At 36.9% G+C, this 26,029-nt stretch overlaps 1 protein-coding gene across 1 annotated transcript in view; it reads right to left on the reverse strand.

The window, feature by feature from the left end:
* AGBL1 (AGBL carboxypeptidase 1) overlaps positions 1–23,385 on the reverse strand; it is a 4,745,443-nt gene extending 4,722,058 nt beyond the window's left edge. The window contains exon 1 of the mRNA XM_044078361.1: positions 22,962–23,385. Coding sequence (XP_043934296.1) covers positions 22,962–23,018 — 57 coding nt within the window. The 5' untranslated portion in view covers positions 23,019–23,385. The remainder of the gene's footprint in view (positions 1–22,961) is intronic.
* Between the last annotated feature and the right edge of the window lie 2,644 nt (positions 23,386–26,029).

Genomic DNA, 26,029 nt, shown 5'->3' on the forward strand with positions numbered 1-26,029 from the left:
ACTTTTTATTCCTACCTACAGCATAAGAGAACACTTCTGTTTCTGTCTGTCTCTTTGTCTTTGCCTACTAATTTTCCCCAAACTTTTGCCTTGTCTCTGATTCCAAGCCATAATGTATCTGGTCTCAAACTACTTACTGTATCTTTTTTGTTACATAGTTCATCATTAGAAACTTTTCTGAGTGAGCATCCTTACTTTCAACATCTAATTCTATATTTTCATTTCTACTTGACATCCTTCCCCTGTTTGGCTGTGAAAGACTTTTCATGTAGTTTCCTGAATTCCTTTGAGCTATTCTCCTCCCATTCTGTTCTCATTCTCAGTCACTCAGTATAATATCCAAAGTATATGACAAATCATTTTCCACTTTAATGTATGTCACGGATGTTCAAAGTTATACCACAACCTAAGAAACGTCTATGCGAGTGACACAATAGATATTACTTTGCTGTGTTGGCTTTATAAAAGAATTCCAGAAATTCTGTTTCCAATATTATTTTGTTCTTCAATCACATAAATATTTGTTACTATTAAATTAATGTGGATTCCTTTTACAATGAAAACGTAATATACCAAACACCAGGAATGAACACAAACTAAAGTACAAAGAATGCATCAAGACCTGTATTTGAATCCAGAACTTGTTTTTAAAAATCTTCTTTTGTAGAATTGTTACATATAACTTGTCTTGGTCTGCTGGATTTAACACAGATGACCTCAACCACATTTATGCAATAACAATCTAGTGTGTTAACTGTACCAATACAAAGCAACAGATAATCTCTCTCAAACGTGGTATCACACACTCACAAAATCACAGATCACCATTTTAGAAAATCTCTGTACTTGATATAACAAATAGTATTCACAAAATTAAAACTATCCAACAAGATCCCAAGTCTTAGTTTCACACAAAACCCAACAAGTGCTAGTAATGCCGCTGTGACAGTTAATAATAAAATATAGGATATGACAACTAGATCATAATGAGAAGAGAAAGCTAGGCATTTCTTTCCAAGTTATTAACAGCCATAGGGAGGCCGCCCTACTTTAAATGAAGCTGATCTTGAAGAGTCTTCTAAATGTGCCAGGGATTACTGGAATCACCCACATGCTGTTTGAGATAATTCATCACCTCATGTCAACAAACAAATCTAAGCATTTCATGTCTGCATCAAATGTGGTATCATAAATGGGGAATTTAGTGTTTGACTATCAGGAAGGAGATGTGTAAGCCCCAACCTGCTCTGTGACTGGCTGGCTGGCTGCTTCTATCTTTCTATGGACTGGACATTCATCCCAACATGTATCCTTTTAATCAGAATCTAAATATGTATAGACATGAGATAAGTAGAAACAAGCAAGCACAAAATTATGTTAAGGTGTCACTCATGAAAAGACAATGGATAACAAAAACTGCAGTCATGAAGCATTCCATTCCCTGAATAATACTGAAATCTGCATAGTCAAGTAAACCTAGTCTGAGGGCACCACTGCTGTTAAAAAAGACTATAGTGCCTACCACGTCATTGTTGTAGACCAGTGGGAGGGTTGACAAAGTTTCTGTCTTTGTCTTTGTAAAGATAATATTATATCCTGTCTAAGACCCATACAATTAGAAATAATATTATCTGCAACTGTGGCAAATGTTAACAGTAAGATATGAACTTTATGGGTTACTATGGCACTTCTTCTGAGACTGTCTGTGAGAGCATTGAGTCCCTAGTTTAAGTGCAGAACATAAACATAGTCAATAAAACAATGTTACTGCAGAATTGCTTCCGTCAAAGTTTGATTACTATCGAATAAAATGAATATATGTTCTGAATGGGAAGAATAAGGCTAGGTACTATAGTCCTAGCACTGTGAAAATTAAAATGTGATTCATTAGAAAAAAAGAAATTCCAAACCCCACTGTTATACCTTGAAATAATTTTTCAATGGGTATCCCCCTTTGTATTACCCTGATGTGGCAGGATGTACCCACCACCACCTCTAGTTTTACATATAACTGCAAGGCTTGCATACCTCACACCGAAAGGAGTTTTGGTGTTAGCATCTGTTAACACCTAATTGCACTTAAAGCTTCTCTTTTCTAAGGATTGAGCTTAACCTCCCCAGACTTTCAACAGATATCAATGTATGTTCAAGAATTAATAGATATATTTTATCAAAATAACCCAGGAAAGATTGTAAGAACTCAAAAGGTACTACTATTATAGATGTAATCAACAATAAAGTGTCTTCTTGTTCTTAGTTAGAAATTACTAATCTCTCCAGATAGTCAAATAAAGACACTGTCTTAGGCTAGAAAAGTCACAACCACTAGAAAGGTTAAATCTGGAATTTCTCAAATAGTAATTATGAGGACATTACTGCTGCACTAGACAGTTATGAGTTTATTATTTAGCATTAAGAGAAAAAAACAACAGCTTACGTAATGCGTGAACTTAATCACATAATAAATGAATGTCAAAAGTAACTTTCAGTAAGACACAAATATACTAGCAAATTCAAAGATGAATCACTTGATGGAGCTATAAAATCAAAAATCTTACAAGACAAAAAAAGTGTTGCATACTCTATATGACAAACTCAGTGACTTAAAAATCTACTTTAAACAAAACACAAGCAGAAAACAGAACAACCAATATGTCATAGACAAGTGACAAAGTAAACGTTGTTAGTACAAGCACTAATTAAGCCTTTTTCAGCTATAACAGAAAAGTGAAAGGTAAGAATTAAAAATGTGATGTATTTATAAGGGCAAACTGAATAGTCTCTGACCCTAAATATAGATCCATTGAGTTAGCAATAACATTGATATAGCAAAATTCAGGACTATAATTATCACATAAAAATAAAAACATCCCAGAAAAAATGGTTCTGCCAGATGAAATAATATTTCTTATGCAGAATCAAAAATAACAACATCAAGACTCTAACAACAATTTCAACTACTGAATGATGACATGTACTTGAAATGTGGTGAAAAATAATGCTTTTTCTTGTCTACAAAAGAGTGGTTACTTCATATTTAGATAATGAGGAGGTCATCTGGTCAATATGCATACTTTGCAAAACAATGGAATGGGTGATCAGGGATCTATTGTAGAATGAAACAAGAGACCTTCATGAAAAGAAGATGCTTTCTAAACTTGGCAACGTTATTTGAACAAGTAACTGCTGCCACAAATCAAGGTCTAAATAACAACTCACATAGCATATCTGAATGTTGTAAAAGCATTTGGAACCGTCTGAGATACATGTATACTGGATAAACTAAAACAGCTAAACATCAACTACATACAATTAAGGGAATGAAAATGTATGACTTAATAGAACAGAAGGAGTCAAAGCATATATGTACATGCTTGTGTGGTGGGAAGGGGTGTAATTTTCTGAGCCACAATGCCACTGACTAGTGGACTACCACAGGATTTTGTGTTGGGTTAATTACTATTTATCATATGTCTTTCAATGGTAAAATTAGGGTGATGGAGAATGAGAAAATATACAGATCACTAAAGGTTGGAGGCATTATTAGTGAGGTGCAGGAGTGGGGTTGGGTGGACTTCAGAAACTCACACCAGCAGTGAACTAACACCACTTTTATGTTCAGAATAGTAACTAACATTTTTGAAGGAATACTGTGAACTTGAATTATAAAACTGGTAGCTTTAAACTCAAAACACACAGTTTCATAATGCACTAAGATACACGTCTCTCCCCACTTGACAGGAAGGTGCATGGGGGACCTCACTTATTACTAAAGGGAGTATCAGTATAGTCCAAAAAATGTCTGCCTCTGCATAAAGCACTGATTTTGATTCTGCAAGCTGTGGATCATCATTCAATTAGTTATTTGCCCATACTAGTAAAATATCTTGCACAACTAAAGAACATTAAGACGCTCTCACAAACAAAATAATTGGGCTGCAAGGTGTAAACCAGTCATAATTGTTAAAGAAATACCTATCGTCACCAGCATTGTAGAGGCTCCATAGGGATGATCAGACTCTAGTCCTCAATGCACTATGAAATATGTTTTTTGAACCCCCTCATGAGCAAGATACCAGCCGTGGTGGTACAGTGGTAGCGGTGTTGCCTCACAGCAAGAGGTTCTCCTGTTCGATTCTCGGCTGGAGTGCCTTTTGTGTGGAGTCTGCATGTCCTCCCTGCAGTAAAGTGGCCTCCGAAAGACATGCATGAATGGGTGTGCCTTCGCTGAAGGTTGGCTGTCGGGCTGGCAACTCAGCACCATAAAAATCTACTGCCAATCATTAGCGGACCAGAGTTCCGCTGTGGCAACCCCTAACCGGGAAAAGCCAAAAAGACAAACAAACATGAGCAAGATACCACCCATGTTGCAAACATCAGGACTAGTAACATAAACAAAAATAAATAAATATAAAATATGAGGAAAAAAGGGATTGGTTTATGGCATATCTTCTAAATAGGCTATGGAACAAGCCATTACTTAAAGTTAAGGAACGCAGATCTCTGACTATGTTTGTAAATCACTAGGTAAATTCTTGGGCAATAAAATATAGATATCAGATTATATAGACAAATCTTCTAAAAGATCGTCTTATTGGTAGCTTAATGCAAAAATTTGAATACCAGGTACAATTAACTAGAAAATGACTGTGAGAAAATAAAGCTTATCTCTACACAGTTGTTGACTAAGCAAAATTCCATGATGTATTGATATATGGTACAATGAGACCTATAGATAACTGCAAACGTCTTGACCTGGTTTGTAAATCAGAATTTAAAGGATTGTGTCTAATGGCTTAGTTAGTTATTCATCCTCAAGAAAAGAAAACAAAAAAAATTTGAACCAGTGAGTAAACTACACATCTGCAGCTCCAGGACCTTGCAAATTTAAGGTCATCTAGATCAAAGCCTTCTAGGATGAGATGAGCATTTTACCTCAATTATAGTAATTAGCTCATAGAGCCAAAGATTCACAGAGTCTGGAGTTTATGTACCTTTAGTGTACCCGTATTGTGCAGGGACCATTTCAGAAACTCCACCCAAGGTACGCGCACGCCGGACGATGTGCACGGCTCCAAGACCAAGTAAACTTTTCAAAAAACATGAGCCAGCACATACGGTTCCATCGAAACCAAATTTATTAGCATCTAGACTCCTTAAATAAAGGAATCTGAAGAATAGACAGCATACCGGTTTCGGCCATACCCTGGCCTTTATCAATGCAGTTCAAAACATAATTAGGAAAACCGACCCCTGGTGGACCATACTTATATAGTCAACATTTAAAGTGATACAAATTCCTATTTAGTAATAAACATCATACATAGGAACCTTGCTCATAAATCACAACATTTGGAAAAGTATATTGTAAAAACATAATAAACATATAAACCATGTGCAATAACATCATGAATAAAAATAAAAATAAAAATAATAATAAATGAAATAAAATACATATAATGATAAATGTTGTTTTAATAAAAATATATAATGATGCCTAAACATCTTTCATCAACAAATAGTAAAGGGGCTGATAAGGTCATCAGAGCAACTGGTCAAAACTATTACTATATGTAGAAAAAGACCAAATGGGTCATTTCTTAAAGAATCTATATCTACCTAGTAATACACATACCTACATGTGCATATATATATATATATATATATATATACAGATATATATATATATATTTTATTGATTATTTTTATATACATACGTGCCATGTGTATACATCACCTTGCCATTAGATTTATACTATGCCTGTAAACCATCTCCAAGGAGAATGTCATAGTTATAAAGTGAGTACCAATTATATCAATACATAAATAGTTGCACCTACACACAAGCCATGCCATGTTTTATTCCAACATATTTAAACCAGGTTTAAATAAGCCCCCCAATTGAATTATCCATCTTTGTTCCATTTGATCAAGTTTTTGATGCCAACCAGCTTTAAAACCCCTATGAAGGGTAATTTTATCTATAACCACAAACCGAAAAATGGCTGAAGGATGCTCAATGGTATGTTTGAATAGTGCATTGGCGACACGTTTATTTTTGATTGCACTTAAATGTTCACCTATTCTAAATTTGACAGGTCTGGACGTTTGTCCAACATAAAATGCAGAGCAACTACACGTAACCAAATATACCACCCAATCTGTGCTGCAATTAGCAAAAACCCTTATTTCAAAGATTCGTGATGTATTTTTACTAGAAAATTCTTTAGTCTGTTGCAAATGCTGACATGCAGCACAATGCCCACAAGGATAACACCCCCTTAATCTATCACCACTTAGGGTTCTTTGTTGTGGTATATTAGCAACATGTCTTTTATAATGTGTGAAGTGAGCATTCAAATTCCGTCCCCTGCGATAAGAAAACTGACAGCTGGTCGGCAACACCCTGTCTAAAATTTCATGTGACAAAAGGATACCCCAATGTTGGTTAATGACATCCCTGAAACAATTGGTATTATTCCCATAAGTAGTCACCAACCTTATTGGTTGAATATCTTCAGTAATATTAACATTCCTATTTTTAACTTTATAACACAATAAATCCTGACGTTCCATTTGTGAAGTTTGACCTTCCGCTTTTATAAGTGTTTGAGATTCGTACCCCCTGGTAAGAAACCTACGTCTCAGATCCAGACTACATTCCAAATAATCTTCATCAGTTGAACAAATACGTCTAATTCTCATATATTGGGATTTCGGAATGTTGTTGATGGTGTGGCGTGGATGATAACTATCAGCATGTAACAAAGTGTTGTATTTGGGAAACTTGCGATGTATAGTGGACGATAAAGTATTGTCAGCAAGTTTAATAACTTTAACATCCAAAAACACAATTTCAGAAAGTTCAATATTAGCCGTGAATCGAATGCCAAAACTATTGTCATTCAAGTAATCCACAAACTGAAATAAACTTTGCTTATCTCCACGCCACACCATCCAACAATCGTCTAGATATCTTCGCCAGATATCCAGATGTTGTAGAAATTTGTTATGTTGATCATCATATATGTACCTAGCCTCATAATAACCCATGAACAAATCAGCATAGATGGGTGCGAATGAAGCACCCATCGCTGTGCCCTTGATCTGCCAATAAGCCTTACCTGCATAATAAAAGATGTTCTTTCGTAATACCATTTCAGTGAGCTTGATCAAAAAGTTGTTGAAGGATAAAGAATAGAGCTTAGATTTGTATAGCCAAAAGGAAACAGCTAAAATACCCTGATCATGTGGAATATTCGTATACAATGAGGCCACGTCAAGAGTACAAAGTAACCAGTGAGATTCCAGTTGAGAGTCATTAATTATATTCAAAAATTCGGTGGTATCCTTGATACGGGACCTAATGAATGGCAACAAGGGTTTCAAATAATAGGTCAAAAAAGCTGATAATGGTTCCGTTAAGGATCCCCTACCTGAAACTATAGGTCTCCCAGGGGGATGCAATGGGTCTTTGTGTATTTTAGGTAAAATGTACAAATACTGGGAACTAGGCTCATCCACCTTCAATTGCCCACCCACCTGTGTCGTAATGATACCCTGTTGTACTGATAAATCCACAAATTCATCAATTTCCCTCTTAAAAGAAAGGGTCGGATCCACCTGCAATGCCATGTAGAAACTGGAATCTGCCAACTGTCGTAAAACTTCCTGATTGTACACAGAATAATCCAAAACCACAACTGCTCCTCCTTTATCCGCCATAGTTATAACAATATCACGATTACTACTAAGCTCAACCAAAGCTTGTCTTTCTAAAGATGTTAAATTATGATCGGTAAGACCATACAAATTGGAAAAGTGTAACTCTTTCATTACACACTCCCTAAAAATGGACACATGTTTATTCATGGGAGGGACAAAATTGGATTTCCTGAACTTGAAATCAGAAGATCTTTGAGTATATTCCTGATCTGCAAAAAAGATTTTCAAATTAAGTATTCTACAAAATTCGTCAACATCTTGCAATAACTGAGTTTCTGAGACCGAAAATGAGGGTACAAAAGAAAGCCCTTTATTTAGCAGTTTTACATGTGTAGGTAAAAGTTCAAAAGAGGAAATGTTATGTATATTATCATTTATGTCACCATTTGTTGTAACAGTGACTGCAAAGTTATGTTGCCGGAATCTGTTCTTATGTTTCTTACCCCCCCTCCTCCTACCCCTAACTCTAAAGGGGGGGGCTGTTTCCTTTTCGCTGCTGGGGACACTTGGCGTAGGGAACCTTCCCCATCTGTTAAAGAAGAAGCTTCCTCCTCTGATGTCGTATCAGACATTGATTTATGTTGTCTTAAAATGGACCTTGGTCTTTTCTTATTATAACTATTATTGGATTTAAAATCCTGAAATCTGACTGATTTTTGATTTACAAAAGGTTTCCCTTTTTCATAATCCATCAAATCACGATTAAACTTATTAATCTTTCTTTTAGTAAGTTGTTTTTCCAATAATGAGAGGTCCTTGGCCAAGTCTGATACTTGTTGTGAATATATCACTTCTGATTTGAATTTTTCTACCTCCCCACACAAATTTTCAATCTCAACAAGTTGACTCTGTATAGTCCTGTCATAATACCTTAGCAAACAGTCAACAAATTGCATAGATGAAGAATGTTGGGCCTCCGCCCATTCTTTAGAAAGCATACTATCTATATTAGCCACAATAGGTTGTATACGTACCCTTAATCCCCTAGGGGTTATATCCTTGACCTTGTAGGCTTTAAAGAGTTTCAAATGCCAAACATTTGTACGTAAAGCTTTCATTTGTCTATTAAGCTTAGAAAACATGTTATTGCACTGTGATGGAACATCCAATGATGAATTAATAGAGTCTGGTCCTGTAATATTACTTAAACCAAACACCTCCAAATTATCTTGATCGGCCGAAAGGCCCTTTAGTAATTCCCCAATATCCATGTTTCCAAATTAGAATGTCCCTAACATCGTCATATATGGATCCCAAATGTCAGAGTGACCCTGAAAACACCCAACCCGTATTCATTCACATAAATACTATTGACCATATCAAGTGTACCATATTAAAAAAACGTTCAGATAAACTGAACCTTATTACTTTCTTACCATAAGTGGCCAATATATTAGAAAAAGCTCTTCAAAAAATGAGACCTTCGTCTTGATAGGCAATAAAATGACACAAATAATCAAATAGTCATATCCGGAAATAATTCTGGAAAAACGTGTCCAAATAAATCTACCAACTTTGAACAATATTGCCCCTCAATAGGCCGACATACGTCTCTGCCAAAATTCCATGATATATTCATATATTGCCACCGTAAGATATAATGTACACCACTTTCATGGACTCATCAGGATTCTGCCTGTTATAAATTATACCTGTTGTAACCATTCAACCCTCTCCAATAATATTGGCTGCCCTCATGGCCACTCCAACAAATTATCACTAAGGCCCCATCCATTCATGCCAATCAGACCCAAAACCCACTAGGTCCTGTATAAATTCCTGGCAAGAGATATATATTTATTTATTATAATTTGAGGCCATTACCCCATACATATAATGTTTACTGGACAATCCAATACACCATCACAGTGCCGCAACTGTTTATAAAAAAAGGAAGAAGAACCCTCTAACCCACCAGGTCCAAGTAAACACAAAAATTGCCATAATCATAATCAAATATAAAGTGAATAAATCATATTCATGATTGAATATCAGAAAATATCGAAAAACCATTGAGGTAGTTTGAAATATAATCCAAAAAAGACACAGTTAACCATGAACATTTTCAAGGTATCAGACACATGGCCCTGAAATGAACCGAACCATCCCCATCCGTATACACTAAACACCACTATGGCCAATGCTTCATAATCTACAATTCAAAATGTCCCATTATTAGTTCCCTATTACTATATTTGTTGTAGTTAAAGCCCATCTCAAATAATCAGACAGTTATATTCCACTAGGATGCTTGATAAACCATCAAAGTGCCACTAATATATAACCTCCGTGCACCCAGCGTTAAATGGGCTTTAAAAAATATCTATCAAAAAATAACAAAAAAACAAATAACATCATATGAATAAATACACCTAAACATATGACAAATTAACCAAACAAAATGTCCAAAATTTGTCCATATTCCGTGCCCAATCTTGAAATTAGTTCAGCAAAGCGTCCAAAAAATATCCGTTGTTTAAACGCTCCGTGCTCGTGACATTAAAGTCCATGCGGTTCCCTAAAATACCAGATTCATAGATCCAAGGGCCCAGCACGAATTACAGTTCCACCACATACACGACCCATGTGGCCAAATAATAAGGTCTTAAACATGTTGTATAGTAGCCAAACACAATATAGAAAAACCCAAAAGTATGTGAAAATGCCCCAATGTCCCAATGTAGACAAAGAAAGTACCTCAATTGCGAACCGGACAAGATGGCCGTCCGTACGCCAACAGTTGCATTAATAAACATAAAAATAGAAAAAGGCTTCCATCCAAACGGATAAAGGAATTGTATCACTGTAGACCAAAACGTCCATGTAGCCCCAAGGTAAGGACTCCCAATAAGCTTTAAACCATTTCAGAGACAATTTTGTGCAGCCATGCTTCTGTCTTGCAGGATATGAAGTGGTTGGGGTATAGCTTAGTCCAAATGCCTAGAAGTCAGGAATCATCTCTTTTAGTACTGTGGTGATGCACAAGTAATGATAACCCACAAGGCTTATCTTGGAGGGCAAGATGGGTATCTGGAGCACAGTCTAGCCAAGTGCTAGTATTTCAAGTGATAACCTGTGCAGTATGTTAAATCTGACATCAAACATAAAGCTGTGCATTTCCTAAGATAATTATGCACCTCATTAGCATAAGCATAAGCATAGTTGCACTTGATGTATTTTCAGACTGGGATACTAAGGCTAGAAATACTTGAGCAAATAACTGCAGTAGACTTGAAAACATGCACCAAATGATAGTGGGATGCAAACAGTTACTGATCAACTGGTAAGAAGGGTGACTGAGAAGCCAGTAGTTACTCCATTTTGTTTGGAGGTTGTAAAGTTCAATCACGGATATGCTGCTTGAGAGGGGGGGCATGCCACCCACAGATTAAGATGAGTAGACTGGTAGACAGACAGACATGGAGTTGGACAAAGGGATTGGGATATGACACAGGGTACTGTTAGGGTAAGCCATAGGTGTCTGGAGAGTATGACTGCAATGCCATTTTACTGGGAGAATGACAATGATGCACAAATGTCTAGGTGGGTGAGAACACAGATAGGGGAACTCAGTCACCAAAAAAAAAAAGAAAGTTTAAATACTGTCACTGTACATTTTGGCTTGGTCAAGGGACTCCAGTTGTCAGTAGGATGGTGTCAGTGTATTGTGATTGTTCCATCAATATTATGATGCGGAATATATGATGGAGGGATTTATGACTATGTTAAACTGGAGAGGATCAGGGTGACTATGCATTGTCTGTCAGGCCTTAAACTTATGGTTGGCTGGGGGCTCCAATTGCTTAAATGCACGTTAAGGAGGAATCTGTGCACAGTGGTCACTGACTGGCTTGGTGGGAATTAAGACAACCATTATGCTTATTGCCATGATGTGGGACAAGGAGAAGGATTTCAGATTCAGACTGCAGGCATTGTGAGTGGATACATAGGGCAAGTCATAACTGTTAACAGTAGCTGGAGATCTGATCTCTGCTGTTGTGAGGGTCTCTGTGTTGTTTTGTATATTGTCAGTGTGTATGACCAGGAATGGGGATTTTGTTTACTGCCACTATAGGCTGGAGTTTCTGATCACTGCCATTGTGGAAGAAGGACTGAGGAGCTCAACCCATAACAGAGAGTTGGCCTCCATTCACTGCCAGTGTGAGAGGATGGTGGTTGAAACAGACTGCTTATGCAGTATTTTCTTCAGCAGCATACCAAAATAAGCAGGACAGACAGACAACCCTTTAATTGTACTTGCTCCTTAAAATAGCCAGTGACCACTTCTGTATATTATTAAGGCTTTTGTGCATTCTCTTAGTGTATTATGGTCTTTGGTGCAGGCTGGAGAAGTTGTTTGACCGCAACTGAGCTACAAAATATAAGTATCTTTTGATTATTTTAACAGATTACTGTTTTTATAATTTAATATATATAAAGCACTTTGTCTATTCAGAATCTTCAGAAATCTTTTTCTGTTTAAAAACTTTCATAGCTTGTTGTCTTAGGCTATTGTATAAACTGAAACATTTACTCTGTGTAATTATCTCTTGGCTAGTGGGGGCTGGTTCTTTTGTGTTCTTGTAAAAAAAAAAGTTGTTGTTCTGGTCTTTGGTGCAGGCTGGAGAAGTTGTTTGACCGCAACTGAGCTACAAAATATAAGTATCTTTTGATTATTTTAACAGATTACTGTTTTATAATTTAATATATATAAAGCACTTTGTCTATTCAGAATCTTCAGAAATCTTTTCTGTTTAAAAACTTTCATAGCTTGTTGTCTTAGGCTATTTTGTCCCACCCTCCCTACCTGTTGGTGTCTTGCTCTTATACTTGGTGGCTTTGCAGTTGCCCGCCCCTACTGTGACACACCTCCCAGACTAGTGTCATTAGCTCATTCTTCTTAATACAGAGAGAACATTTGATAAGGCCTTCTGTTCCTCCTTTTTACCTTTTCAAAAAGTAAAACAAAACTTTTTTTTCTTTTTCGCCTGAACCTTCTTGTGTTCTGACTGTCCTTCTCAAACATATTGGAAATATACAGTATATTTCAGAGCATTTGTTATAACTGTATTTGCTATAACTGATTTAAGTATTTTTATTTGGCTTTTTGAATATTTACTGCTTAGCGACTGCATCTTAGCCTGTTTATACAGCTCTGCATTCTATTTAAACTGTTTTTGTGTTGATTAACTGTTTTGCACTCTTAAAAGTTATTTTTTGCTTAAATTTACCTGAAGCCTAACACACTCAAGATTGGTAGCCACTTAAAAGCATTTATAGCATTTACTGTCTGTTGTTTTTCCTTGTCTCTGTAAAAAAAAAAACAAAAAAATCTCTTGTTTTCCCAACTTACTGAACTAGAGTAGTCCAGTTTCAGAGTTGCTGATCCCTGGGCTTTGTTTTTAGTTCCTGTTACTGATCCATTGCCTTATTAGGAAGGAGGGAAGTTTCTTTGCTTACCAGTGGGAGTGGGAAGCACTGAGCAGCCTTTTTGTCCGAATTGGTGAAGTTTCAGCAAGAAACTAGTAGTCTATTGGTCGTTTTGGGCCAATTCCTAGCTCCTTTCAGCCCCCTGCTATAAAACACGCTAAACACGTGTTTTCCAGCTTGTACCAACTCTGCACAGATCCTCGTGGTGGCCTGCAGAGTGATCCAAGCAGCAGAGAGCTAAAAGAGTGACTTTCTACCAGATATAAGTATTTTTGTGGCTTTCCCACTGTTATTAAGCTAGCTTACTGCATTTCCTGTTTTACTGCTACTTTAAGTGATTTCTGCATTTTACACTGTTTATTGCACTTTAAGTTACTAATTGTTGCAAATTGTTTCTGTAGGCTACACACTAAAGTGCGCTTAGCCGATTTAAAGCATTTATAGCATTTACTGTCTGTTTTTTCCTTATCTCTGTAATAAAACAAAAAATCTCTTGTTTTCCCACTTTACTGAACTAGAGTAGTCCAGTTTCAGAGTTGCTGATCCCTGGGCTTTGTTTTTAGTTCCTGTTACTGATCCATTGCCTTATTAGGAAGGAGGGAAGTTTCTTTGCTTACCAGTGGGAGTGGCAAGCACTGCGCGCCTTTTGTCCGATTTGGTGAAGTTTCAGCCAGAAACTAGTAGTCCATTGGTCGTTTGGGCCAATTCCTAGCTCCCTTCAGCCCCTGCTATAAAACACACTAAACTGTACTGCTGATCTAACCAGCATATCCTATAACTGAAAAGTTCATCTCTACTTGATTCCCAAGTAGACTATTCTCTATCTGTAAAGCCTAGCACTTACTCCTACAGTACTTGCACCTTGATAAAGCACTCTTATTATAGATAGTACCCCACCAGCCCAAAACCCACTTCCCCGGAGTCCTTTGAAAGTTCTTTATCTACTACTTCTAGTATGTCGAGGATCAGTTGCTAGTGTCCTCTCCAGCTCAACTGGTGAACCTGGGAATATTGAGGCAATGTTACAATTGCCTCATGTACACAGACAATCCTCTCCTTCTCCCACAAAACACAAATACATGCAGAGATGCAACTATACGGCCAAACTGGAGGCTGAGCTCTCTCAACATAGGACTGGCAAGACCAGACAGGAGGCGAAGGCAACCACACACAATACATACCCAGTCACACATGGTACCATCACAACTTCAAATCATACACATACTCACACAAAGACATACTGAGGCTCTGATCAAAAATTTATCAAAACAGCAGAGGCCACCAAAGCAGACACCCAAACAACTACCACCTCACGACCCAACACATGCAACACATAGACCACACAGTCAGAGTGTCAAACAGTCACAGCCCTTAAGGCCAAACAAAATGCCAGACACACTTGTCATTGGTGATTCCATAGTCAGACACACTGACGCCCCGCCCCCCAGACTGAGTAAGGAGAAGGTCACAGTAAGCTGCCTGTCGGACGCTAGAATCTGCCACATAACGCAAGCACTCGGGTCTCTCAACAGCGGGTACAAGTACGACTCAGTCATTGTCCACGCTGGTGTCAATGACCTGAGACGTACCTCCTTGGACTACATGAAAAGGGACGTCGAGGAGCTCTCTGATTATGTAGCCCAGGCAGGTATGACCCTGACCTTGAGCAGTATCCTACCTTCACCTAGAATGATGCCACAATACAGTGATAAGATGATCAACCCAAAATTTCAAGTTTTTAATAGATATATTTTATCAAAATAACCCAGGAAAGATTGTAAGAACTCAAAAGGTACTACTATTATAGATGTAATCAACAATAAAGTGTCTTCTTGTTCTTAGTTAGAAATTACTAATCTCTCCAGATAGTCAAATAAAGACACTGTCTTAGGCTAGAAAAGTCACAACCACTAGAAAGGTTAAATCTGGAATTTCTCAAATAGTAATTATGAGGACATTACTGCTGCACTAGACAGTTATGAGTTTATTATTTAGCATTAAGAGAAAAAAACAACAGCTTACGTAATGCGTGAACTTAATCACATAATAAATGAATGTCAAAAGTAACTTTCAGTAAGACACAAATATACTAGCAAATTCAAAGATGAATCACTTGATGGAGCTATAAAATCAAAAAATCTTACAAGACAAAAAAAGTGTTGCATACTCTATATGACAAACTCAGTGACTTAAAAATCTACTTTAAACAAAACACAAGCAGAAAACAGAACAACCAATATGTCATAGACAATTGACAAAGTAAACGTTGTTAGTACAAGCACTAATTAAGCCTTTTTCAGCTATAACAGAAAAGTGAAAGGTAAGAATTAAAAATGTGATGTATTTATAAGGGCAAACTGAATAGTCTCTGACCCTAAATATAGATCCATTGAGTTAGCAATAACATTGATATAGCAAAATTCAGGACTATAATTATCACATAAAAATAAAATCATCCCAGAAAAAATGGTTCTGCCAGATGAAATAATATTTCTTATGCAGAATCAAAATAACAACATCAAGACTCTAACAACAATTTCAACTACTGAATGATGACATGTACTTGAAATGTGGTGAAAAATAATGCTTTTTCTTGTCTACAAAAGAGTGGTTACTTCATATTTAGATAATGAGGAGGTCATCTGGTCAATATGCATACTTTGCAAAACAATGGAATGGGTGATCAGGGATCTATTGTAGAATGAAACAAGAGACCTTCATGAAAAGAAGATGCTTTCTAAACTTGGCAACGTTATTTGAACAAGTAACTGCTGCCACAAATCAAGGTCTAAATAACAACTCACATAGCATATCTGAATGTTGTAAAAACATTTGGAACCGTCTGAGATACATGTATACTGGATAAACTAAAACAGCTAAACATCAACTACATACAATTAAGGGAATGAAAATGTATGACTTAATAGAACAGAAGGAGTCAAAGCATATATGTACATGCTTGTGTGGTGGGAAGGGTGTAATTTTCTGAGCCACAATGCCACTGACTAGTGGACTACCACAGGATTTTGTGTTGGGTTAATTACTATTTATCATATGTCTTTCAATGGTAAAATTAGGGTGATGGAGAATGAGAAAATATACAGATCACTAAAGGTTGGAGGCATTATTAGTGAGGTGCAGGAGTGGGGTTGGGTGGACTTCAGAAACTCACACCAGCAGTGAACTAACACCACTTTTATGTTCAGAATAGTAACTAACATTTTTGAAGGAATACTGTGAACTTGAATTATAAAACTGGTAGCTTTAAACTCAAAACACACAGTTTCATAATGCACTAAGATACACGTCTCTCCCCACTTGACAGGAAGGTGCATGGGGGACCTCACTTATTACTAAAGGGAGTATCAGTATAGTCCAAAAAATGTCTGCCTCTGCATAAAGCACTGATTTTGATTCTGCAAGCTGTGGATCATCATTCAACTAGTTATTTGCCCATACTAGTAAAATATCTTGCACAACTAAAGAACATTAAGACGCTCTCACAAACAAAATAATTGGGCTGCAAGGTGTAAACCAGTCATAATTGTTAAAGAAATACCTATTGTCACCAGCATTGTAGAGGCTCCATAGGGATGATCAGACTCTAGTCCTCAATGCACTATGAAATATGTTTTTTGAACCCCCTCATGAGCAAGATACCAGCCGTGGTGGTACAGTGGTAGCGGTGTTGCCTCACAGCAAGAGGTTCTCCTGTTCGATTCTCGGCTGGAGTGCCTTTTGTGTGGAGTCTGCATGTCCTCCCTGCAGTAAAGTGGCCTCCGAAAGACATGCATGAATGGGTGTGCCTTCGCTGAAGGTTGGGTGTCGGGCTGGCAACTCAGCACCATAAAAATCTACTGCCAATCATTAGCGGACCAGAGTTCCGCTGTGGCAACCCCTAACCGGGAAAAGCCAAAAGACAAACAAACATGAGCAAGATACCACCCATGTTGCAAACATCAGGACTAGTAACATAAACAAAATAAATAAATATAAAATATGAGGAAAAAAGGGATTGGTTTATGGCATATCTTCTAAATAGGCTATGGAACAAGCCATTACTTAAAGTTAAGGAACGCAGATCTCTGACTATGTTTGTAAATCACTAGGTAAATTCTTGGGCAATAAAATATAGATATCAGATTATATAGACAAATCTTCTAAAAGATCGTCTTATTGGTAGCTTAATGCAAAAATTTGAATACCAGGTACAATTAACTAGAAAATGACTGTGAGAAAATAAAGCTTATCTCTACACAGTTGTTGACTAAGCAAAATTCCATGATGTATTGATATATGGTACAGTGAGACCTATAGATAACTGCAAACGTCTTGACCTGGTTTGTAAATCAGAATTTAAAGGATTGTGTCTAATGGCTAAGTTAGTTATTCATCCTCAAGAAAAGAAAACAAAAAAAATTTGAACCAGTGAGTAAACTACACATCTGCAGCTCCAGGACCTTGCAAATTTAAGGTCATCTAGATCAAAGCCTTCTAGGATGAGATGAGCATTTTACCTCAATTATAGTAATTAGCTCATAGAGCCAAAGATTCACAGAGTCTGGAGTTTATGTACCTTTAGTGTACCCGTATTGTGCAGGGACCATTTCAGAGACAATTTTGTGCAGCCATGCTTCTGTCTTGCAGGATATGAAGTGGTTGGGGTATAGCTTAGTCCAAATGCCTAGAAGTCAGGAATCATCTCTTTTAGTACTGTGGTGATGCACAAGTAATGATAACCCACAAGGCTTATCTTGGAGGGCAAGATGGGTATCTGGAGCACAGTCTAGCCAAGTGCTAGTATTTCAAGTGATAACCTGTGCAGTATGTTAAATCTGACATCAAACATAAATCTGTGCATTTCCTAAGATAATTATGCACCTCATTAGCATAAGCATAGTTGCACTTGATGTATTTTCAGACTGGGATACTAAGGCTAGAAATACTTGAGCAAATAACTGCAGTAGACTTGAAAACATGCACCAAATGATAGTGGGATGCAAACAGTTACTGATCAACTGGTAAGAAGGGTGACTGAGAAGCCAGTAGTTACTCCATTTTGTTTGGAGGTTGTAAAGTTCAATCACGGATATGCTGCTTGAGAGGGGGGCATGCCACCCACAGATTAAGATGAGTAGACTGGTAGACAGACAGACATGGAGTTGGACAAAGGGATTGGGATATGACACAAGGTACTGTTAGGGTAAGCCATAGGTGTCTGGAGAGTATGACTGCAATGCCATTTTACTGGGAGAATGACAATGATGCACAAATGTCTAGGTGGGTGAGAACACAGATAGGGGAACTCAGTCACCAAAAAAAAAAAGAAAGTTTAAATACTGTCACTGTACATTTTGGCTTGGTCAAGGGACTCCAGTTGTCAGTAGGATGGTGTCAGTGTATTGTGATTGTTCCATCAATATTATTATGCGGAATATATGATGGAGGGATTTATGACTATGTTAAACTGGAGAGGATCAGGGTGACTATGCATTGTCTGTCAGGCCTTAAACTTATGGTTGGCTGGGGGCTCCAATTGCTTAAATGCACGTTAAGGAGGAATCTGTGCACAGTGGTCACTGACTGGCTTGGTGGGAATTAAGACAACCATTATGCTTATTGCCATGATGTGGGACAAGGAGGAGGATTTCAGATTCAGACTGCAGGCATTGTGAGTGGATACATAGGGCAAGTCATAACTGTTAACAGTAGCTGGAGATCTGATCTCTGCTGTTGTGAGGGTCTCTGTGTTGTTTTGTATATTGTCAGTGTGTATGACCAGGAATGGGGATTTTGTTTACTGCCACTATAGGCTGGAGTTTCTGATCACTGCCATTGTGGAAGAAGGACTGAGGAGCTCAACCCATAACAGAGAGTTGGCCTCCATTCACTGCCAGTGTGAGAGGATGGTGGTTGAAACAGACTGCTTATGCAGTATTTTCTTCAGCAGCATACCAAAATAAGAAGGACAGACAGACAACCCTTTAATTGTACTTGCTCCTTAAAATAGCCAGTGACCACTTCTGTATATTATTAAGGCTTTTGTGCATTCTCTTAGTGTATTAGTGCCATAAGCCTATAAAGGTTAGGGCAAGGAGATCTTAAACTGGGGTTCATCATGGTGGGACCTCTACTTGATGTAAACCCAGATTGGGGGCCTTGGTGACAGATATCAACCCTTCATGATGCCTAACCAAAGTTACCATAAAAAATATACATTTATAATAAGATCTACTTCAAATAAACAGAGGAAAGTACACCAAGTACTTTTCAGACAATTTCTAGGATCTGATTTCTCAGGAAAAAAGTAACTGAGTTTAGATTTCCCAGCACTGTATTGCTTTGACCTTCTCTGAATTAAGAAGACAAAAACAGAATAGTGCTGTTGAGAAAAAAAAATTATATCTTTATCCACTCACTATTTGTTTGCTGCTAAGTTTTAAAACAGATCAGTTCAACAGGCTCTCCTGCTGTTGGTGGCAAAGGACATTTAGCTGTAATGCTGATACATACCTCTCAACCTATAGACATTGAAAATAGGAACAAATGCCCTTGAAAAGTGGAAACATCTGGCTAAAATTCAGACATCTAATTAGCATAACAGTTGAATACCGAATAGCACATAATGCTTCACGCTTCTAGTAGGACTGTGGGATACTATTCAGAAACACATATTTAAAAAACAGAAGGTGACAAAAATGATGGAAAAATATAAGCCATTATCAAGATGACAGTGTAAAATCTGTAGACCTTAATGAACTGTACTGCAAAATTCTAATACACAAGCTCATTTACTTTCCCTTAAGAAAAAGGGAAGTATCAGGTGTTTCTCCTCGTTCTTTAAATTATTATTGTCACTAGTATGTTAGGTATGTTGTGTGGTTCTATGTGTACTATGCAGTTTCAAAAAATCACATGATGAGAGTGATTCAGAAAACTGAAGGGGTAATAAACTTGAAAATAGACATTGCGTGCAGGGGTTAATCATCAGGCCTGAACTTAGGAGTGTTCCTCCAAAGCAGGAACAGTTGATAGGTCTGTATTGATACCATGGTGCTAGGTGATCAGTAGGGTATGGTTGATTTTCACTAGCTTGCATATCTGTCTTGGGAATTAGGCATGAAGATGTGGGTTGCTGGTCATGAAGATGGTGGGTGCTACTGTAATTTCAACACTAGTGGAGATGGGAAGACACACATGGAAAGCAGGCAATATACTCCATACACATGTGACTTGGAGGTAGGACTCTTGTAAGCTCAGGTCTGGGGGTGGGGGTTGTACAGATGAAAATCCCTAGCCAGAGTCCTAACATAATTCTTATTCCAGGAAATAATAAAAAGCTGAAGGCTGCTGAGAGTTTAGACAACTGAAGATCAGTGGGGAAGAAAGTAAAAAAAAATATAGATAATAGCTTTGCTTCCATCCATCCACAACCCCTTTTTCCCATTTTGTAGATAGAGTTGGGGTGTTACTTCCACAGTGACAATCATCTTGATCACTATTAAACAGCTACCTCTCCTTTCTGACAGTGAATAGCTATTGGTAAACTGTAATGCATTTGGAGGTATACATAGCACTGACTTTCTCTCCTGTAAAGAGCTTAAAGTGTTTTATTAAACAAATTTCAGATAAGTGTTACAACTCTTAATGCAAGTTTCATAGTGGATGAGCAGATTCAGTTCAGATTTTTACTTTTAATTCATCTAAACACACAGCAGTGATGAACACAGATGTGTAGGCTGCAGTGACATACAAAGCTTTGTGACATTGGTGTACACTTCTGATGTTACCAGATCAAAAGCCAAGGCAAATGCCCACAGTTCAGCAGTTTAAAATTATTGCTTCTTAGTGCTTTATAGGAAACAGATACTTCCATCATATCTCAAATATACTTAAGCCATAAGATGAAGAAATATTACAGACTCCCTAAATTCCACAGTTTTAGCTTACACAGGTGTTGTGGTATAGTTTGACCTCATGTTAGTAACGTACTTTCAATATAACAAATGAAAAACACTGCAAATATGTTTAATGTTGTTAATATTTGTGCAAGGCTATAATGCTATGGATTCTGTGTGGAAAATAAGTAATCAGATGAATGCAACAAACTCTATATGAATTGTGATATGTTTCTGAATTTTCTAATATGAAGCTTATATAAGGAATGTTTCAATTATGTCTTGGCTCATATAAAAAAACACTTCTGAATAACTTCTGAATAACGTGTGTAGTATATCAAACACAATTATGCTGCATTGAACAGCAAGGAATATTTAAATAAAAGAAGTAATATAAGAAAGTTTTATTACCTACCATTCCAACATCAAATACTTTTCTTGAATATTTTATTAGTTGAGACATGAAAAAAGAAAATATATATATATATTCCTGATAATGAAAAGGCAGAATATCTAAAATGTAGAGAAGAACCCAAATATTTTGTTGGTGAGAAGCTGCATCAATTATTCTTTTCCATTAAGCCCTTTATTTGTGAATACTAATACCCCAGGGATTATCTCAGTGTCACTGCTTGACAGAGGCACAGCAAAATAATGGGCATAGTATCCTCCAAACTAAAGGGGTGGTGAAAGCCACAAAACTCTGGGCTAGGCTTATAAATGCCCTTGGGCAGATAGCCTAGTATAAACCTATGAACCTATGAACCTATGAACCTATGAACCTATAGGGAACAGTGGGCCTTTTTGTTTTAGCAATGTAATCGTATTCTTTCCTAAGTATAAATGTTTATCCATTAGAAGGAATACACTGCATTTCTAAATTTATATCACAAAACGTAAATAGTAGCTCTGACCCAAGACAATTCTCATTTTATGGTCAACCAGTACATTTACTATACAAACCTAAGTCAACTGCCACATGTGACAAAATTCTAGAAAGCAGAATTGTATGCGTTTACTTTATGATTTATTTATTTTGTAACATAAGTGTATGTCAAACATTCTATCTTCATTTACAAGACATTAAAAGGACTGATTTGCTGCTATCCATATCATACCATCTATTCATCTAAATTTAATGTGCTTGTCTGCTCTGAGCAGTGAACTTTAACATCAGCTACTTATGTCCATGTTTGTAAATATTATGTTAAAACATATAGGGACCATGCAGAGAAAAGTCATACATATTGTTTTGTCTAAATTTGATGTTGTTTTAGACGTGACCCATGGATAAAACTTCACCAAAAAAGCAAGATATCTTTAAAAGAAAATTATACAGTTGTCCTCTATCTTAGCGTTTATACTTGTAGCACAAGGAAACTCCACTGTACAAGAAAGTCTGAAGGCAATGTGTGTGGCTAAAATGAATTGGAATGCCATGCAAAGTTTAAAATGATCTTACATGCATTTGCTATACATGTTAAAACAATGTATGATGCTGCAATGATAAGCAAAGAATTGTTCAATCATGTAAGTAGAAGTAAAGAAATGACACTGATTATTTCTATTTCAACAAACTAGTCATCTGTCTTCTTGGTAAGTTAAAAAGATCAAAGTATGTCAAAACATGCTTATAGCAAATCTTATCACTCCCCCTGTCTGATTTAATACTAAAGGTTTTGTTTTACAAGCATTTCGTTGAAGCTTGTTTACAAAATCAGTAGCAGTATGCATCCAGTAATCCAGTCTTACAGCACAGAAGCTATAATGCTAAGCCATTTACTGTACCATCAGCTAAAAAGTGTTAACTTAATTGATATTCCCGATGCTTGCTTTATCCTTTCTTTATAAACCTTGCTGTTGATTTTGAAGATAATGTTATCACAGCAGCCCTGTGTTGCCTCTTACCTGAAGTGTTGTTAGGATTACTTCCAGTCCACTATCTGTTGTTTCTTTATCTGACATTCTGGTAGTTTTTTTTTTCAGCCAAAAAATGTAAATTAAATAGACGTTTCTTGATATGTTTGTTGTGTTAATCTAGTCCTCAGATGACCTTTATAAACTTCACAATTTCAAATGCACTGTACTCTACAGAGGTTCGGTGTCTCTGTTAAAGAAAGTTTTCAAGGTGCCGACTGAAAGTTCTCTGTGTCACAGATAAATGTGTGAGCATTTCTTGCTGCAGTCTGTAGCCATGTGGCTAAATAACCCTATATAAAGTTCCCCTGGGATTAAGAGAAGTACTTCATTACTGCATTTTGCCAAGCCCTTCTTTTAAGGTAGAAGGGGAAAGTCTCTGTTTAGGGCATGCGGCCAGCAACAGAATGCTTCATCTAATCAAGGATAGAAAGAGAGAGAGAGAGAGAGAGAGACTGAAGAGGGGACACACCTCTACCTACACACACACACACACACACACACACACACACACACACACACACACACACACACACACACATTGAAAGCTGAACCTTCTGACATCTTTCTGGAATGCTGACAAACATTCTTGGCTTCTCTGTTTATCCTTCTCTTGGGGCCTGCACCACAGACACACTTTTCCATCAGCCCCTCCAAACGTAATTGGACACATATTCAACATCATTGACTGCTGACAGCAGGCTATAATATAGTGCAGTACAAGGGGGCTGGACTAATGCAGTCAAATGCTAAAACACCTGTTCATATGTCAACATTCAAGCCACGTGCAGAAATACCTTTAAAAATACCTTAGCTTGTGTTTTCTGTCCACCAGCTGTGTTTTATTCTAGTTGAAGAAAATTTTATCTAGAAAATAAGGGGAGAGGGTGAAGTCATTTATATAATTATTTTAATATTATTGAAATGTACATGCTTATACATTTTAATTTGCTGCATCCTTAAGCATACAGTAATACACATTTACTGGTGTTATATTTCAAAGTTCAGCTTTACTATTTTTTTGCAGAACACTCATAAACAATGAAATTGAGAAACAAATTAGGAAAATACATGTTTTCACTTCCTGCCACTACTGCCATTTCAAATGTTTTATGACAGTATAGACTTCAATGGATAAGAGTTCTGCCTCAAAGTTCCTGGGTCTAAGGTTCAATCCTGACAGCAAGTCATTGTTTGTCTAAAGTTTGTATATTATTTGGACACCTGCTAGGGTGTTCTCTGCATACTTTAGTTTCCTTTCACCTTCCAAAAACATGTTGATTGTCTAATCTAAATTATCTCCATGCATATTACATTCACACTTGCCCAGTGGAACAGTTTTTCGCTGAGGCAGCAAAGATATAGTCTAGCTAATTTACATAGTAAACAAATGAATAAATTAAAATATTAACTTATTATATTAAAGTTATAACTGTCATTGAGCAAGAGTCATCACTTAATTTAATCATAGTATATTTCTATTTCAGAGGTATTAATTCACATTTCAGAGTTGTTATTTGCTTTCCAACTTGTTCTGGTTAAAAAAAAGTTACACAAGAAATGGTCAAACAAATCCAAGATATGAGGTAAGCTGGCTTCCACTATACTTCTTGGGTTACTGACAAACTATGTTAGCATTTGTCCCTTTTAACCCTATCTAGGTTATGTGACAATTCTCTTACTGAATATTCTGCCACAGAATATTGCTTAAGGTATGATTTCTTTTAAAATACTAAAACATGTACCCAGAGAGCTTAAAGACATCCAAGTAACCAATCCCGAGAAATTTTAGATAATGAGTTCTGTATATACGAGGATGAATTCAGGAAACAAGGCAGCTCAGTGCTAAGATTTCACCATCAAAAGTAAAGGTTCAAGGGGTCAGTCCTGACTTATTGTCATTATGTGGATTTAGTATGTTTCTCCATGTCAGAGAGGGCTTCCTCTGGGTACACTGGTTTGCTTCGACCTCAAAAAATCATGCTGGTTGGTTAGCTGCATTGCCTTTATGCCTTTTTCCTTATGACATAGATTGTGGGAAAAAATGGTTCATGAAACAGCTTACTTATCTGGTTAACAAACTATAAATTAATTAATAAGGCTGAAAAAAGAGCAACAGAAAACACCATTGTTGTAAACTCAATGCTCTTCTAGGTTTTACGACATAGCACTATTATAAGCAGGAATTTGACCAATGTTTCAACACCTGAAATGCTAAGTATGTCAACAATGGTATTACAGTTATAAATGAAATACACATGGGTGCAACCTCATGTCATGAAGGCAGACTAGGACTACAAGTGCATGTGAGGGAAAATGTTAATGTTCTACTACCCTGCACTACTGTATCCAAAAAAAAAATAGCAAAAAATGAATCTATTACTCTGCACTATGTGAAACCCAGGCAACTGTATGCATCTTTTGACTTTTGTTCTGTGATCGTTTGCCCCCCCCCCCCAAAAAAAAAACAATCCTATGTGGAATGAGAATTCTGCAATGTCTAACATTAAGAATATTAAGAACTACTAGGTGATTAAACCAGAAAGAAAAAGCTATAAACTAAAAAACATCAAAACTTTGATCCATTCAGTCAGACATTGACTGAATGGCTTTTGATAAAATAAGTCTTTGATGGAGCAATCAAATGACACCTGCACCATAAATATGTGAGGAACACACCTGTACCATAAATATGTGAGGACACAATCTCATGTTTGCAACCTAGGTTATAGAAATAAGACACAAACATTTTGAAGTTCATAATCAAGAATAACTAAAGACAGTTAAGGAACAACATAAATGGGATTTAATGATTAAATACTATAACTGTTACAACAGAGGAATCACAGAGCATTGTGGGGCATTAGCAGCAAATGGTCACTGCATTACTCTGTACCAGCTGAAAGCCAGACAAACTGCATGCAGCCTTTGACTTTTGTTCTGTGGTTTGTTTCCTCCAAACGTAACCCTATGCAGAATGAGAACTTTGCAGCCTCCTATCAAAAATAAATAATATATATGACAAGTGGCAGTAAAGTAACACAAACAACCATGTTAGA

Source organism: Protopterus annectens, chromosome 7.part0, assembly GCF_019279795.1.
Source record: "Protopterus annectens isolate FY-2018-M chromosome 7.part0, PAN1.0, whole genome shotgun sequence".
In the NCBI taxonomy this organism is placed as follows: domain Eukaryota; kingdom Metazoa; phylum Chordata; order Ceratodontiformes; family Protopteridae; genus Protopterus; species Protopterus annectens.